General features: G+C 34.7%; 1 protein-coding gene across 7 annotated transcripts in view; it reads right to left on the bottom strand.

Moving 5' to 3' along the window:
* USP33 (ubiquitin specific peptidase 33) overlaps nt 1-18,598 on the bottom strand; it is a 35,604-nt gene that overhangs the window by 6,742 nt on the left and 10,264 nt on the right. For 3 of the 7 annotated variants that reach the window (XM_042873497.1, XM_042873499.1, XM_042873496.1), the window contains 15 exons: nt 17,583-17,682; nt 15,532-15,601; nt 13,642-13,755; nt 12,852-12,930; nt 10,628-11,048; nt 10,080-10,220; nt 9,155-9,267; nt 7,751-7,923; nt 7,545-7,648; nt 6,964-6,997; nt 6,098-6,143; nt 5,212-5,392; nt 3,941-4,067; nt 2,538-2,707; nt 1,233-1,314 (listed from right to left, as the gene is read on the bottom strand). In XM_042873497.1, coding sequence (XP_042729431.1) covers nt 1,233-1,314; nt 2,538-2,707; nt 3,941-4,067; nt 5,212-5,392; nt 6,098-6,143; nt 6,964-6,997; nt 7,545-7,648; nt 7,751-7,923; nt 9,155-9,267; nt 10,080-10,220; nt 10,628-11,048; nt 12,852-12,930; nt 13,642-13,755; nt 15,532-15,601; nt 17,583-17,682 — 1,955 coding nt within the window. The remainder of the gene's footprint in view (nt 1-1,232; nt 1,315-2,537; nt 2,708-3,940; nt 4,068-5,211; nt 5,393-6,097; nt 6,144-6,963; nt 6,998-7,544; nt 7,649-7,750; nt 7,924-9,154; nt 9,268-10,079; nt 10,221-10,627; nt 11,049-12,851; nt 12,931-13,641; nt 13,756-15,531; nt 15,602-17,582; nt 17,683-18,598) is intronic. The other 4 variants (XM_042873492.1, XM_042873494.1, XM_042873493.1 and 1 more) reach the window with 2 other exon arrangements.

Genomic DNA, 18,598 nt, shown 5'->3' with positions numbered 1-18,598 from the left:
TTGTACTGATTGGCATCTTGTATGAAAGCCTCAGTAAAAGTCAGCTTTCATCATGTTCATTTTCTTCACACTGAATTCTTCTTACCCACTGTGGCCATGGCACACACTCTTCTATAATTTCCATATAACAATATGACAAAAAGCAAAATATAGTTTCTTCAGAGCTATTCTGTATTGAAGAGTACATGTGCTAGTCAGGAGACCAGACAAAAAGGATGAATTATTTTTGCTAAATATTTATGTCTTTTCTCTACCTACTAGGTTACTCACAAAATCTTGGGTACCCTGCTGTCTTTGAGACCTTTCTATCAAATAGTTTAAGTTCAACATCAGAGTTTACCAAGAAAACTCTGAAACTGTCAGTTAGTTGGAAGAAAAAATTTAGTACTCTAGAAAAGTGGAAGCAAGCTGAAGAAAATACTGTTTCTGTTTTTCCACTTGCGGTTACCAAAACACAAACAAACAGAACTTCACCTAGAGTGCTTACACAGTCAGAAATTAACAACCAAGTTTACTTAGTGCAGGTGCAATACAGAGGCCTGTACTGCAGGCTATTAGCAAAACTCTTCTACAGTTTTCTATTACATTAAAAGGATATGTATGTTAAGAACCCCTCATTTATAAGCAAGCACTTACACCTGACTTAGATGAAAAAGCATGGAGATTAATATGGAATGTTTATATCCAAGTTGTTTTGAAACAGTGCTGGCAGCTGAAGCTATACATTCAAAGCCAGCATAAAATAAAAGTTGTTTCCAGCCAATAAGAGAACAGGAAGCTGATACAGAGAGTTCTTTCAGAATACCTCTTGAAAGCATACTTCTTCTGACCTACTTTGAATCATTTTGCACATACCATACATGTTTATTAGTTTAATGCTCAAGCATTATCCCAGTACCACTCCACTCTATGCTGGCTTCTAGAATTACCTTGCACAAGCAAATTATATAAACTGGCAGTCTGCCATCCCTTCACTTAGCTTTGTGCTTAGAGTACGTGTATTTTTCTGAGTCACTAACTCTAGAAGTCTCTTTGTACTACGTGGAACATATTCGCTCTTAAACTAAGACTGCATCTCTGAAGAATACATTTTGACTAAAACGACACTGATGAGCCCACAAGTTTCTCAGAGATACTAATTGCACTAAATGTAGAACTTTCACCTTGCTGTTGGGCATGTATTTTCTCTCAAGCTGTATCACTGATCTTTTCAGTTGTACTGCAAAACATACCTGCTATACAGATTGTCCCATATATTTTGAGGAAGCATTACAACCAGGTCTTCTATGAAGCTAGCTTTGTGGGGAGGAACGCCTGCAGAAGCAGAAAAGAAAGACAATTTTTACAAATTCCATATTAAGACATTTTGGGAGAGAGTTTACAGTACAGCCTACTTAATACCTGTTTTCAATAAATTCAAAGAAATCAAAGAAATGGTGTGAAAAAAGTTTCATCGTACTGAAACACATGACTGTATTCAGTAAGACCACTCTAACTGCAGGTTTTTATGAGGTTAAAAAGTTTATAAAAGCAGAAGCAAACGACAGGAGAAATTAAAGGGCTAGAATCCTTCTTAAAACACTGATTGCAAAATGCTTCTTAAGGTACACAGTTAAATGGTATGAGTGCTGAATTACTGTCTACGCAAGTAAACAAGTTACATAAGTGTCTTCTCAAAATTTACTTGCTATAGGCATTTTTTTAATTACTTCAAACAACACGAATTCTTGAAAGCATTGAAATGCTGAGGGAGGAAAAAATAGAGGGGCTTGCAGAATCAGAAACGTTGAGCTGAAGTCTATGGTTAGCAGCAACAGGATTCTTTGATTAGGGGAAAATCTAGTAGCTGTAGCACTAGTACAAGTCATCTGCTGTAACCACGCAGAAGGAAAAGCACAGCCACAATGGCTCCCATATATACACACTATGAATGGCTAGAGGGGCACAATATCCCTACGTTAAAAGTTTGGTTCAGCAGCAGGTGAAGCATCTCTGAATGCTATTCTAATATAGGTGCATTTTATGTTAGAGAATAGCTATAACAATGATATAGGTTTTGTCATAATATTTAATTTTTATTAGCATTTAGCACAAAGTAAGGTTTTTATGCTCCCATAGAGAATATAACATCTACTACTTTACTTACAACACTTCTATCTACTGGACACTCTCCAACAGATCAATTTAAAACCTTCCCGTTCTTTCTAGCACGTAGCTAAGGAAAATATTGGCAGACCTAAGCACTGTGGATGATGTGGATGATGACAAAATGACAAGATTTTTAAAGTGGGAATATAACTGTTTATTAAAAAAAAAAAACAGATAAGGTACTTTGTTCCTCTCTAAGAGGAACAAGAAAGCTTACCTACAAAATGCTTAAATAAAAATAAAGCGTATAGAGAAAAAAAAATAGGAGGACTTCATACAAGATGAAGCTTGATGATTCTTGAGGTCCCTCCCAACCCAAGCCATTCTATGATAATTTACTTAATTAAAACAAGCCTATATCCCTATATGGCTACAAGTCGATGTCTCACCTCCATGCATACAAAGGAAGTCATTATTTGAAATTGGTCCTGGCTCTGCAAAAGTCTTGAATTTATTTAACCACTGTCTTGAAATATAGAACTGCAGAAGACTTGGTTCCATCATATTCAGTAGACTTGATATTCTCCGTCTCTCTCGCTGAGCTTCTTCATTACTCTTCCTATTGCGGAAATAATAATCATTACATAAAGATACATTCTTGTGTGAAGTGCAGACAGTTTACTTCGTGGATAAAGAAAACAGACTTTCAAGTAAATTACCAGGGCTACAGACGTACATCAAGCTTTCACTGGTGTGATGTAGTTTACTTAACTTGAAAAATCTCTCATACTTCTCCTGTGTAGCTAAAGCCACCACCAAAATGCATTGCAAAGAACTCAGAGGGTCACATTACAGAATTACATGCCACAAGTACTTTCCAGATGTAATTTAAAAACATATACATACTGCCAACAAGCTTTTTAGATATTCTTTCAGCACTTTTCTATTTTGAATGCGTGGCAGCATTTTGTGGCTTCATTCTTTTTTAAAACCAAACTTTAAGAACAGTGTTCTTTCATTCTTTTATTTTAATGCATTTGCCCACAGTTGAGCTCAGTGTTCTCGCTTGGCAATGCAACACGACTTCTACACTCCTTTTAGAAAACCTTTGAGTCAGACTCAAAGACATAGCTCAGATGGTGGCAGGCCTGCATGACCCCAGTAGAAACATTATCAGAACACATCTTATTTCTTCTGCAACTCTGACACAAGCTTTTTTGCAGTCAACTTTCCAGGGAAATTTGATGCTAATAACTCAATTTTCAAATTCTAAATTTCTGGTAAGTTGCTTTTATTAGCTTAAGTACAAGAATTCTCTAGAATGAAGATGATAATAACATGACTTCTTGCCTTTCACTTTGACTTTCAGGAAAATACTAGTCTGTAAAATTCCCCGAAATTAAATTACAACACAGTAAAATCCCTGTTGTTCCATATCCCATCTGCTGAAGTTTCCACGATCCCCTTTAGAGCTCTAACATCGGAGTCAGTGTGCTAAATTTGTAACGCAGAACTCTTTTCTGCTAATTGAGAACTACGCAGTTCTTAGAACTAGTAATGAATTACTCAGAGCTCTTTCTAGTCATCTTAATATATATGTTTTTTTAATTTGTACAGATTTAGATTTTATTTTGACTGTGTACATGTTTTAGCAGTCATAGAGCAAGTGTTAAGGTCATAACTGAACAATTACGTTTCTCGCCAATACAGGCTTTTCTGATAGGTTTAATTCTTCTCTAGTAATTCTTGGAGAGCAGCTAATTTCTGAAAGCTGAATGAGAAGACTTGATTGCTTAAAAAATTCTTTACACGCCTGACTAATACTTATATCATCATACTTTTAATTTCTTACCTGTAGAAGAGCACATAGGCTTCTGCATTTTGCACTGTGGATTCTGAAACCTCTGTGACACTTTGGTCATCAAATTCATACCACAAATTATTTAAATTGTTTCGACAATAAGCTATATAATGTCCACCTAGAGCATCAGAACCAAGAGTTACTAGTTAGTGTGCAAAGCTGCCATTTTTCTTCATTTTCATGCAAAGCAGATTAAGTACAAAAAAGACCAGTCTTTTGAATCAGAGAAATACCAACTTGCTGGCAAGTCAGGACCTGAATATTACATTTTCTCAAGTTTAGGATCAGTCCTCCTTTCTTCCTGCTGCATTTCTATCAGCCAGAACAAAGTCAGACAATGTTTTCAGCATACTGAAGCAACAGAGACTCTTGCTTGAACTCTTCAAGCAACGTCATCTAGCATATTCCTAAGTCACAACATTCAAATCAGAATGGGGCTGTCAAACAATTCCACAATGAACTCTTTATATCTCATATTTTTTAACAGAAATTAGCACAGATGTGTAACTGCTATCTGATACCAAGGCAATGCATTGTTTTGAATACTATTCGTAATACATTTTAAATTATAGTATAATTTTAAAATACATATCCCAATAATTAAGTATCAACTGAACTGATTAACAGAAGTATCCTTCAGCAAGCTGCAAATAGTATCCCAGAAAGAATAGTGGCAAAGCAACATCATTAGAAAATGAATACCTCAAGTCTGGGGAACAGAAGGGATTAGGTAACTTTTATAAAAACCTATGAAGTTTAAGGCTTCCAGCTTTAAACCTTCCTTTCTCCGATTTTCTGTATCTTAAAAACGCTGAAAGTGCTAAGGCAGAAATGAACCCAACAGAAAGCATTAAGAAGTTAATGCTACTCTCATCACAGTCCACTCCTTATTGTGGGGTGAGCTGACAGAAATCATCCAAAAGAATGGTTATCTTAGTTCTGCTTTGGAAATTTCATTTCAAATAAAGTAAGGTATACAAAGCATCAAAATCTCTAGACAAACAACAGTTATGTAGAACAGCTAGCCAACTGAATGCTGGGATTCATCGTTATTTGTACTGTTCACTTACAATAGTATATATAGTTTTATATGTAGTATTTCAAAAACTTGTTCTTTTTTCTTTTTCTTTTTACTACAGAATTTAACTCCAACGTTAAAATTAACCATTCTCAACTATTCAACTCTTCAGTACATAAACATTATTTTTAAACAAAAGTGCTGATGTAAATAATAAATGCAAAACATTTAACCTTATACTTACTGCTGGCAGTTCCATGATGGCAGATGACAGATAGGAGATCATAAGTCACTATCTGAGCTGGACTGTCCTTCGCAAGGAAAGGCTGAAGATCAAGGCCTTCCAATGGAAAGGATACATGGGTTCCAATTTTTGTGGAAAACATAAGTTCATGCCTAAATCTTTTGAGATGAATGCACAGTATCTGTAAGAAGGATCAACAGAATCGCTCACTCACTGCTGTTTGATTTTTAACAACAATAATTTAACGTGCCATCTTTGGTTTATCGTCCCAAAAGGATCCCTTTTCTCTGTGGTCTAAGAAAATTATCTCAAGATCCGCATTCCACAAATACGTTATTTTAATCAACTGAAGCTCAAGAAATTTCAAAGGAATTTGTAATTTTATTAAAGACTTATTTTACTATCAGTATAATGAGACAGTCCTGAACTGATACTTACACTGATGCAGCAGTAAAGACATACCTTTTCCTTAATGGACATATTTTCAATTTCACCATGAGAGACGTTAATTGTTGATTATTGCAGACATTGACTCATGTTTTTAGGTATAAGATTGGATTACTTTTAGTACAAAAAAATTACAAGTATGACTTATTGAAGAAGACTTCTACAGCATAAGTTAAATAGCACAGCCAGAACAGATCAGAGTATTAAGTTCTGCAGGCTGACAACAACAGAGGAAAAAAAAACCAACATATCCTGCGAATTTATTTGTTTTATGCACCAGGTTCACATTCTTTCACTTCTTAAAAAAAAAAAAAAAGCCAACACGAAGATACGCTTTTATCATGTCACATTATAAACACAATTTTCCATATGCAACTCAGTCTTACCACATTATTAATCAAGCAGAAAAAGTGTTTTAAAGTCTAAGTAGTAACAGTACCTCAGGAAATTTTTGCACTTTGCAGAATTTCACTCCATTTCTTAACCTAGGGAAAGAAAAGATTAATCCACACTTAGTTCTGAGTTTTTTTTGTGCGTGTGTATTAGATCAGCAAAAGACACAATGAAAATTAAGCTGAACATTAGTAAGACAAAATATTTCTAGAGTGTAGGCTAGAAATGAAATAGCCAAAACGATATAAACAACAATGCTTCAGAAGAAAAGGACAATCTATACTGATGAAAAATTCAAAGCAGTAACTACAGATAGCCAAATTCCATCTAAGAGTTTGTCTTAGCATGAGGAAAAGAACTTCAAGCTTCAGCAAAAGGAAAAAAAAAAAAGAAATATACTAAGTTTATTTTTAACAGGTTATCTACAGCAGACCACCAGTTACATAGCAAGGAACAGTGCTCCTTTTCCATACAGGGCTCGAAGCATCCTTCAGACCACTTAAAGTTCATGTATATATTTCCATCAATATAGGTATTCATTTATTATCACACACACACTAAAGAGACCTACTGCATCTCAATGCAAGCTTGGTAGTAATACAGAGCTAAAAGCTTTTTATTTTATCAAGCAAAAAAAAAAAAAAAAAAAAAAAAAAAAAAAAATCAGACTGGTCATTAGATTGGTCTAGAATCATAAGAAAAATGAATTTACCACACTGGTTTGCAACATAGTACAGTTGTTGCTTCCCAGCTACAGCACCCCTTGTAGTACTAAACTTCTGGCAGAACAAAATAATATAAAAAGATAAGAAGTGCTATAACATAACCAAAGGAAATAAATTTATTTTGATTAACAAAAGCAATAAAGCACTCAAATTAAAACAAGTTAAACAGAGATAAAAGCTAGCTTACTTTTTACACCTTCCACAGCTGTACATGTTATCACCTGCAAACATCAGATAGTAGAAAAACAGCCATTACTCTCTAGATCCAAATGTCTATCCCTCAAGTGCAAACATCAGACATATAAAAGCTTCAAGAGAATTTGTCTTTACTGCTGTAAGAGTGTTGACACATCAATTAAATAGAAAGGTTCTACATTTTATGCTTTTAACTATAAAGCAACACAGCATACACTGTCTGAAGAGATGATGCTATATTATTTAAAAGGAAAAGAATTTACCCAGACCAAACTAAGGTTATAAGAATGACAACATAGTGTTTTTTGAAATACTGACAAACTTTCAGTTGCTATCACTTAATCATAGCAAATTGAGATTCACTTGACATTTCTAAAGCAGCCTTTAAGCTCCTGCCTAAATATTCCAATGACTGAGAAGCTTACCTTGACCGCATCAGAGAAAGGGATGACTTCATTAGAGTTTAATAGGTAGCCTTTGCTTAATTTGATAAAGCAAAGAACATACGAGTCTTTTTTATTTTAAATCATGACTGGAGAAAAAAGCAGCATGATCATGTAATTAACCTCTTACCCTTCAGCTCATCTCTGGCGAAAAAGGCAGCAAGACAATCTTGTAAGGTTACAACTGGACCCCAAAACCAGCTAGGAACACATGAGACAACAAACCTGAAACATCATTGACAGAAAAGAAAGAAAACCAACAAATGTTCTGCTGGAAGAGCAGAAACAGGGATTTCAAAATAAATAAATAAGTAAAACAAGGTAAAAATCATTTACCTTTTGAAATATTCCATAAAAAAAGCTATCCAGCCCTGGGGGGCATACGCTTCTCCACACGACCCTGTTTTGACTAGAGATGTCTGATGACTTGCAGAATGGAGTTTAGCAAGGTCTTCCTTACCTGGAATTGGCAAGGACAGATCCTGAAAAGTCTCCAAGGTTACAGACAACTAAGGGAAAAAACAAATGGAATGAAACAGAGTTAAGATTTAAGAGAAACAGCAATTACATTCCATAAAGATTATCAGTAACTAAATCATTGTATAGACGCAGATTACTCTTGGTGGCAAGTTAACCACTTAAAGGAGGAGTTCATTAAAAAAAAAAAAAAAAAGTAGAAAAATAGCATTCTGGATTTAACAAGTATATGGTCACAGAGTAAAAGCATCAGCTACACACAAACAATACTTTGTTGTCAAATTTGCTCAACCCAAAGTCTCGGTATTATTAGTTCAAAAACAAGAGGAGTCTTAAGGACATGAAGCTGCATTAGTGAGGTTTAAACAAAACATTCATAGAATATCCTGAGCTGGAATGGAAACACAAGGATCAGAATCCAACTTGTAGCTACATACAGGACCACCAAAAATTTAAAAAATCATATTTCTAAGAGTATTGCCCAAATGATTCTTGACCACTAGCAGCTGCTTGGTGCTGCCATCATGGCCCTGGGGATCCTGTACCAGTGTTTGAGAAACTTGTCCTCAGTGCAAAGATTTGGAAATCCACTACTACTTTGCTACTACTTTGAAACTAAATGAGCCCGCTATACTTAAGGTAATGATTTTTTTTTAATAATTATTTTTAAGTGATCATCTGTGGTGTTCCAAATAATTTTATAAGCAAATAATGCAAGAAAATCAGCTGTTCTAATACACATCTGCAGTAGAAGACAACTGCAGAAAGCAGTTAGTGACCCATATTACATGTAAATGTCTTTACTTAGATTTCACCACAGACAAATTTTTTCAGCCTCAATCTGTCAGTAAGACTTAAAGCAACATGACTGAATTACTGCCTTCTACTTTTATTTTTATCATGATGTGCTTGTGAAGTTACCACAACAGCAAGTATGACTATTAGCATATTCAGAACTTAACTGGGAACAAATCATATCTAAACAAAGTCGTTGAAGTTTTTCTTTCATCTTTGCTGTAAACCAATTCTCAGAATGTTATTATTTCGCTCTAAGTTTCCAGTTCAATGCAAGAGAGTTTAACAAAAGGTCCTCATGGTAGCAGCTATTGGTATTCGAGTAAACAAGCATGAACAGCTTTATCCTCTGAGGAATGTCTGCCACAAGAGAACAGTTACCAGAAAACAACTGCATCTGTAAAGTTGTAGCTGTGTGTATTGAAAACAAAAAACATTAAAGAGATTCCCCCTGCCCTTCTTACTCACCCGATCACAAGTCAAGCACTGTACCGAACTTATTATAGTCCCATCAAATATATCAGAGATAACACTCCTGTACTTCTTGCACTTCTTCCTCTTTGGTGATGATACAGTTGAGACTGTAGAAGAACAGAAATAAAATAAGGAAATTAATGCAAGACCACTGGTTCTACTTTCCTCCAACTTTGAACAATTATTTAGGATTAGATTATGGGCAAAGGCCCCATTTCTATTGACTAAATGCTAAATACTAAATAAATAAGTACTAAATACTAGTACTACTTTTGTGTACTAAAATACACAACCAGATTACTGTTACTATCTGACAATCCACATAGGTTCTTCAAGCAGTTAGAATCATTGAATGGTTTGTGTTGGAAAGCAAGTCAAAGATCACAAGCTTCAATGCCTCTGCCAGAGGCAGGAACACCTCTCACTGGACCAGTTTGCCCAAAGCCCCACCCAACCTTACCTTGAACACATCCAGGGATGTGGCAGCAACAGCTTCTCTGGGTAGCCTGTGATAGTGCCTCACCATAAAGAGTTTCCACCAATATCTAAACCTCCGTATCTCCACACAACTAATACAGTTTAAAGCTTTTCATCCTCACCATACCACTACAATCCCCAAGAAAGATCCATCTCTAGCTTTCTCATAGCCCTCCTTTAGGTACTTGAATGCCACTATAAGATTTCAACAGGGCCCAACAACCCCAACTCTCTCAGCCTCTTTGCACACACCTCCAGACCTCTGATCAAACTGCAACCATTATGAGCAATACTGCATTGCTACACAGTAATGTGAAATCAGAGTAAAGTCTTCCAAGTCTGGAAGTCTGCTGAAAACATATAAAAAAACAAAACAAAAACTGCAAAATACAGCAATTCATTGACACAAGGAAAGAAGGGGAAAAAAAAAAAGGGCTTTTACCTTTTTTGTGGATTGGTGTCGATGAAGAACATGATGTGCATGATTTTGGAGGACTGCTTGAGAGGCGTGTGTTCATCCCTTCATTTGATGACAGGGTTTGGGCTCCAGATACATCATTCATATGGACATCATTGATGTACTCTGCAATTCAGATTTGCACTATTTCATAAATTCTAGCAAAATAAGTCACTGCAGAATGAACTCACACAATAGATACGTAATTTATTTAACCACACTGTCAGGTCATAGGACATTTAGGAATGAAACACTTTCAATTCATACATCTTGAAGTCAAAACAAAACAAAAAAACCCTCCAATCTGAGTTATCTGAGATCTTATCCAGTACAAATCTTTAGCTTTCCAGGGTAATTCAAATTGAATTCAGGATATGTATACTGAAAAAAATAAATTAAGAAAGTGCACTGCTTACAAACAAATCCAGCCAGCTTACTTGACCTATGTTTCTCTACCATACTCTCCAACTCTCTTCCACTTGTGCAGGTATTCCAGCTAAGAATTTGACTATTACACATTAGTAGTGCATTACCTGATAATCTGCTGTGTATCTGCACTTTGACAGTTCCTTGATTATTTAAAAATTCATTTGCTTCTGAAGTACTGTTCGTATCTTTTTCCAAATCTTCCATAGAATTTTCTCTGTTAAGTTTGTTGCTTGATATTTTTTCTTTCTGCCAGTCTTTGGATGTGATCGAGTTGTTCTCATCATCCTGAATTAACATGGTTGTCTCTGCGGGATCCTCCAAGACAGGTTTGAAAACAGCATCATTTTCTATTTTATCACAGGTACCACAGGATTCACATGGCTGAAAGCCTACATCTGACTGGCTCTTGTCTACTTCCATACTCTCTTCAACACTCGTAGTCTGTACATCTTCCACTTCCACAATGGGTTCTTTAAGTTCTTCATGAAGCAAATCCATTAGGCAACGCAAAAATTCTTGTGCATCCTAGGATTTTAAGCAAGTTTTACAATATTATTCCATTATACTTGAAAAATATTTATGTTGAATCATAAAAGGATACTGATTAACAAGAACAAAACTGACTGTTGGCCTAAAAAAAATTAAAAGAATAAGGTAAACTCCTTTGGAGTTCTAGCGTTCAAAATAAATTTCATTTCCATACCACATATTTGCTTCCTATATTCATTTCTTGCACATCATAAGGACTCTCATCATACAAATTGCCTCCAAAACACTCCAATTGAACGGAAAACTTATTTCAACAACTTTTAACAAAAGTACTTTCATAGTTTTTATGTACAATTAATATAATTCAAGTAAATACCAACAGTATGGTCAGGTTCCAGTTGTACTGGTAATGGAATGTTTTAGGATAGATTTTTTATGCTGTGCCTTCAGCAAAGTAATTAGTGCCTTGCTTTCACTGGGCAAGGAAGCGTTTTATTGAAAGTTTTACAATCTGCTTAGCACATCTTTCCAATTTCATCAAACTGTCAGTAAGAGCTTAATTTTTCTTCTCAAGCCTAGGCAGGATTCCTCAAGAACCATCACTGTTTCCACAAAGAGTTGGCAAGTATTACCACAAGCCTAATTCATGTTTGGAAATGCTACTTTAAAAACCACTAAATCTCAAAAACCTGTGCAATAGCTTGGTTCCTGACAGTAAAGAATATCTAATAAAAGTAACCACAGGAGAAAACTTCTTTTTCCTGGAACTACAGCTGCCTGTGTTTTCCCTGTTGTATTTCATAATAATCATTTTCATAACAATCATCATTGCCACCAGAGCAATTAGTTATTAAGCTCACAGCTGCTGACCAGAAAACATTCCTTCACTGATTTCTGGTATAAAACACATTTTATTACTTTCTTAAAAATTACAGCATTAGTTATTTTTTTTCCACTACCAAAAAAAAAATAAAAATAAAAATAAAAAAAAAAATCAATGCTTACTTGCTGGAAATCCTTTTCCAAGAAAACAAGAATCAAAACATTAAATGCAGATTAACTGATGACCATTCTCCCTTTAGCAAAAAAATCACTGTTTATTGAACTTGTGAGGATGAACAGCAGAAGAGTGCTGGTCAGTTAAGACTGATCTAGCTTTAATTGTTGCCATGAAACCTACTAAAGTAAAGTTGTAATGCGATCCAGGCAGAACCTAAAAATCTCTCTTTAAGTGCTGCTACCCACATGAAAAGATTCTCCTCAGCATTCAAAGCTGCAAGAATTAAGTTTCCCTGTAGATTCCTTTATGCCAGTTACCAAGACTGATTTTCTACTTTTCCAGGAACTCTTAAAAAATAAAGTATATAAATTAAAAAACACTGATATTACTCTTTAAACATTGACTTCAAAACTCCACACAGCATTTGGACATCAAAATACGTTCCAATCCTCTCACCAATACAATACATGATAATTGAAATAGCAAATCTCCTTTGAGTAATAATGTTTTTAATGAAGTACTACAGACAGTATCAATGAAGCAAGATACTATCTGAAGGATCAACTGAAGAATGCCTTTTATTATAAAACAATCCATGCCTGTTAAATAGGTTACCAACTTGCAGTTCCCACAAGGCTACTCGTAAAATACACTATTTTTTTTAATTATTAAATGAAAATTCAAATTAAGAAAATATAACTTGTAGGTGAGTTAATATATAATTTGAATTTGCGTTAAAAAGATATGTATATAAAAAGCATGGTATTTCAAGCTTTAAATTAAAATATAAAAGACAATTTTACAGCTTCGGTGACATAAAACACATAAGAAAGTTTTACCTGTTGAGAGTAGCCTCGAAAAGTTGGATTAACACTTTTAATTCCTTGAAATAAACCAGTTGGAACAACAGATCCAGGCCTAAAAAGAAAGTTTAAATTCCATAAATACCCATTTTTTAAAGCCTGCATTCAGGTAGAATTTTCCAAATTTACTGGGATAATAACTTAATCTGCAACTGAACTATGATATGTACAACATCAATAATGCTAATATTAATATTAACTACACACAAATTTCGTTCAAAATTAACTATACAAAAAGAAAACTGACAAAAACCATAGCAGGCCTTTTATACTACATTTCTTATAAGAGAATCAGACAATGAATCACACGTAGTCTTGACAGTATGGACAATTATTTCTTTAACATTCTATGCATAAAATTCTATGTATTTTCTTAGATGAAGATAACAGAAATTACCACATAAGGAGTTCAAAGCAACTGACATTTGATACAGATTTAAGAACAGAGAAATGGTAAATTTCTTAGATTCATTTCAGACAGATGTAAACTATTATTAAAAGTTCAATGCCACTTTTTCATAGAACTTATTGCTGATTTCTTGTCATGTCTTCCTCACTGCAAATTACATCAATTTTTATCCTGTCATTGGTAGATATTGATAACTGCCTGTAAGAATGGTAGAAATCATGCAAGATAAAGTTCTTTACTTTAGGAGAGTAATTCTGTGATATCTACAAAATAAAAGTTAGACGCGTAGGACAGATTAATCTGTCCTTTATGACTCCAGAATTTATTTATTATCATTTTATCAAAGTGTTGCAATACCTGTTTTTGTGCCAGAGTTCTGTCATCAGCTTGAGGTAACTTTTACAAATTGCTGGTTTTTTATCTGTTCGTGCTAAGCCTCCACAGTCAAGAAAGAAATGTGTCAAAGGTGGACTGATTTAAAAAGGTAAGAAAAAGATTTTTTTAGCATTACATTAAAATAGAAGAGTAAATCCACATTTTATAAAAGACTATTAAAAGAAGAGCAATATTACTATGTAATAGAACAATTCAATACCCTACATTCTTAAATGCTTCAGCAAAACATTTCCTAATAGCACAACTTCAGAAATACAGCAACACTGCCCTCCCAGCGCATTCTGACATTTATTGAAGCACCAGAATTTACCATCAAGATTCAAATACAAGGCAACATTTGCTAGCAATGACAAATACATATGTACCACTACAACAATAGTTAAAGAATAGCTTGGGCTGGAAAGGATTTTAGTGATCATCTAGATCAAACATCCTCCTTATCTGGGCAACCTCTTCCAGTGCCTCACCATCCTCCGAGTAAAGAATTTCCTTCTAAAATCTGACTTAAGGCTCCCCTCTTCTAGTTTAAAACCATTCCCTTATCCCCTTATCCTATCATTATTATCCCCTCATAAAGAGTCTCCTTCAATCTTTCCTGTAGGAATCCCTGAAGTAATGCAAAAGCTGCTATAACATCTCCTCAGAGCCTCCTCTTTAGGCTGAACAATCAACTACCCCAGCCTGTCTCCATAGGATAAGAGCTCCAGCTCTCTATCATCCCTGGACCCACTGAAAAAGTTTCACATCCTTCTCAAGCTGGGGGCCCCAGAGCTGAATGCAATACTCCAGGTGGAGTCTCAGGAGAGAAGCACACAGGGTGACAATAATCTCCCTTGACCTGCTGGCTGCAGTTCTGGGCTGCAAGTACACATCACCAGCTTACATTCAGTTTTTTTGTCCACCAATTCCCCATACTGCATTCATGTTTGGGATTAACTCAATCCAGGTGCACAACCTTGCACTTGGCCTTAATATCTATAGAAAGAACAATTTACCTGTTTAATTCATGCTATGTCACTGTCTCACATATTCTAACCTCTTTCCCTCCATCCCTTTTGGATGTCTCTCACACAGATTGGACCTATTTTTAGCCAACTAAGCAGACACTGCTGTGTACATGTTAACTTTGCTATTTTTCAAAAGAATAATTTCCTCATGATTAGATGCCTTGCCTGCTCTTTACCTCCTAGAGAGATTTCCCTTTGTTCTCCTCTCCCTGACAGAGCTTCTCACTAAGGTCCAGTTAACTCTGTGACCTACCTTGGCAGCCAACAGCAAATGCACACAGAAAGAATGATACAAGCTTAAGTACTGAGCTAGCTTAACCATTCCTAGTGCAAGAAACTTCAAAGTTAAAGTTTCTTTTCAGTTTTCGTAGATTTCTGTTGTCAACTGGTACCCCTTTGGAATGAGAAGATATTGTATTCCAGACATTTCTAAAATGATTTAGAATAGAATGTTACATATATTCTTTGTAAGGACAAAATTTGGACCAATTGATCTTAACATTTCTTTTTTCAATTCGGGCTCACTCATGTGTTTCATATGATTTCTTCCATAGGAAAAAAAAAAAAAAAAGAATAGGTTCCATCACATTTTTCTTCTGATTTCTAGAACCACATATTTTTATTTAAGATACTTACAAATTAGAATCAAACAAGTAAAAAACAGACTAGTTCATATTTCACAATATATTTTTCTACCAATGACACAACTGCTTGTAGCATGCAAGAGTGAGAATTAACAAATACACGTTTTCTTCTACAATAGTCTAACTCGTCAAAATACTTCAACTTGAGAAAATGTGTGCACAAGCAAACAGAAAATCTCATTTACAACCATTCTGCTTACCAGTTGGAAAGAGCCTGTAAAGCTGCATTCATGTAACAAGTGTTACCAATATTTTTTAATCCTGTTAGACCTGAAAAAAAATAAAATATTCAGCAAGTCTGCTAATCTAAGGCATGCTAAGAAAAACATCTCATAGTAAATACGTGATAATTAAAATGCTTGTGTCACAGTTAAAAAGCCCATCATAATGCAGAGTTTTAACTAAAAGAAACACAGTGTCTAGATTACTATATAGAAAAAGTAATTAGCATTTTGGTATTGGGTAAAACACTTCAGAAAAGCAGATTATGTTTATCTTAATTATTCCTGTTTCATGACAGTTGCAGAGTGTCATTTTAAAATGCAGTTGTCAAACATTTATACTTGGTAGAACTTAAATGATTTACACATTGAGTTAAATTGTTTCTATGTTGCGTTCAAAATAGTTAATCATACTACCAATATAACCAAAATGAAGATTTAACTCTTTTGTCAAGTTTATGTTAGCATTTAAATATGATAGTATACACTCAAAACATACTTGCCATGTGACTACTCATTACCAGAGCCATAATTAAATTAGAACCAGTCTTTTTCTCTGCCAGTTACATACCTTTATTGTTATACACAGACTGCTGAATTTAGATTACCACAAAGAATTTATTTCCAAGCCCAGTTTGTTTACTTTCTTGACCGATATCCACATATAGTTTTCCCACACACATAAAAGCTACAACTAACATATTCTTTCAGTGATTGAGGAGGAAAGCAAAAATGGTCTCTAATTTGAGGAGAGGCTATTCAAAGAAGTCATAATGATCATACAATCTCAATTCAGGGAAAAATTCATCTGAACCACTTGCTATTCAGAGCTACTGAAGCGTTAAATTAATAAACTAATTCACCTCAAAATAAATTTGCTGTTGTGTGGGAAAATAACAACACCAGCACAGAATCAGTAAGACATACAAACTTACATTTAGCAAACACCATCACTGATTCTAACAGAATCCTTTAAATATAAGGCTAACCCTCATCTGGTACGTATCAGAAAAGTGAAACTTAAGATGGATTTATGTATATTAGAAAATTTAACTGAAAAGTAAACTTTTTTTTTTTCATTAAAGGGATTTCCTCACTAAGCTGTAAAAGCTTTCTGTCTGCGTGAGTAGAAATACAGTCCTGTGTCCCACATCTGAGCCTGCACACTCTTAGTCCCTTCCAAGTCTCACTACAGAAAGGACAGTCATTCTTACTTAAACGTGAAAGTAATAATAATCCTCAACTATGGCTGTTGAAATATCTGCAGCTATTTCAAAGAAATAAGACAACAGTCTAAAAAAGTTTTCCAGCCTGCAATGTTAAAAGTGAAGTTTTTGAAGAGATTTCTTTCCTCATGATGAAATATTTCAATGCTTATTTCATCAAAAACATACAGAATGACTTTTTAGTTTTTTTCTTCAAATTTGAGGTGTATGGATGTAATCACATCAATGTTACTGGGATGCATAGCACAATTCTATTTGTACATTACTTCCATACAATTTACGTTCCCAGAAATACTCATAGGATAATAATAAACTCATATATACACATTGGCAGGAAAAAAAATAACTAGGAATAAAACACATGGTTTAATGAGTTTAGGGCAGATGGCAAATTAGTGGGGTGGTGCCATATCCATAAAGACCATGCCAGACAACAGAAGGGGCAAAGTAGGCTTTTCGGTCAATGCCAGCACACTTGTTGGAGAGAACATCAATAGCAGATGAGTAAAAGAGAAATAAGATCCATATACCAGAATAGCTCTTACTGTCACTGAAGGAAAACAAACTACCTTAACACAGGCATTAGATTCTCAAAAGGGACACCTTAGAAGTCTACTGGTCAGGTATTACTAAGAAAATGACAGTTAAAATACTTTCTAACAAATACACATATCCTTTGTGATACCAGTTCAGTGTAATGAAACAATTCCAGTTAGAACAGAACTAACATATAACTGGAGAACAGACTTGGAAATGGACACATGCAATAAAGATCAATAAAGTGTTGGATTTTACTTTCATTACCTCTAGTCTTTAACTCATCCTCTTCCACTTCTATATCAAGGTCATCAAATACTGCTGATAATGGAATCTTCAGTGTGGGAATACTGGGTATCTTAAAATCCTTATAAGGAGAAAAAGAAAAAAGTGTATGTATTTGTATTTATCCTTCCCTGTTAACTTTGCCAATTAGTAACTAAAATGACTTGAATGAATTTCAAAATCTTACTGTCCATGAAGTGAGCATACCAGGATTTCACAATTAATAGATTTTACCATGAAATAATTCATCTTTGTTTTCATATTAGTAGCTATAGTATTGCATGATTTTGCGACAATAGCTGAAGGATTGAAACAAAGCTAGTCGTAGTGTTTTCTTTCCTTGACAGAAGTTATCACATCAAGGCCACAGTTTGTGGTTTTGATATACCACCAGATTGCTCACTACATTTAAGAAAGACAAACTGCTAGAAACAAAAATATACAAATGCAGAAAGAGATTATTAGGCAAGCAATTACTGCCTGACAGGCTCTTTTTGTGAGCACATAAAAATTCTGCACAGTGTGAGATAGACAAAGTCCTGCTGATTTCACTGTACACCACACCTATTTCTTTGGCAGACTAAACCAGGTTAAGTGTCACAGTGCAGAAGTTCAGATGTCTAGACTTTGCTTTATAGCAAGCCACTATTCTAGAAATTCTATTAGCAGATGTTACAAAAAAATCCAATGGTACGACTCCTATTCAGACGCTGGCATGCACATGAAAAAACTACTCATCTTTTGTCCCACTTCTATCTTCAATAGTAAAATACTCCACACAACTTACATATCATTCTTCCCAATACTCTATTCCCCAAACAAGATATTTTTAGAAATACAGCACTTTTATCAGTATTAACCAAGCTACTCATCAGTTTTATGTAAGCACATTAAACACAATAAAGAAATAACGTCCATTTTCCAGATATATGCTGAACAACTATACGTTTAAAAGAGATGAAAGAATTGTACCCTTAAATTTAACCCCTTACTTTTTC

This window comes from Lagopus leucura, unplaced genomic scaffold (genome assembly GCF_019238085.1).
Source record: "Lagopus leucura isolate 7727_CA_CO unplaced genomic scaffold, USGS_WTPT01 Super-Scaffold_100009, whole genome shotgun sequence".
NCBI classification, from domain to species: domain Eukaryota; kingdom Metazoa; phylum Chordata; class Aves; order Galliformes; family Phasianidae; genus Lagopus; species Lagopus leucura.
Note: the sequence above shows the minus strand (reverse complement) of the source record. Positions and strands in the feature narration are given on the sequence as shown.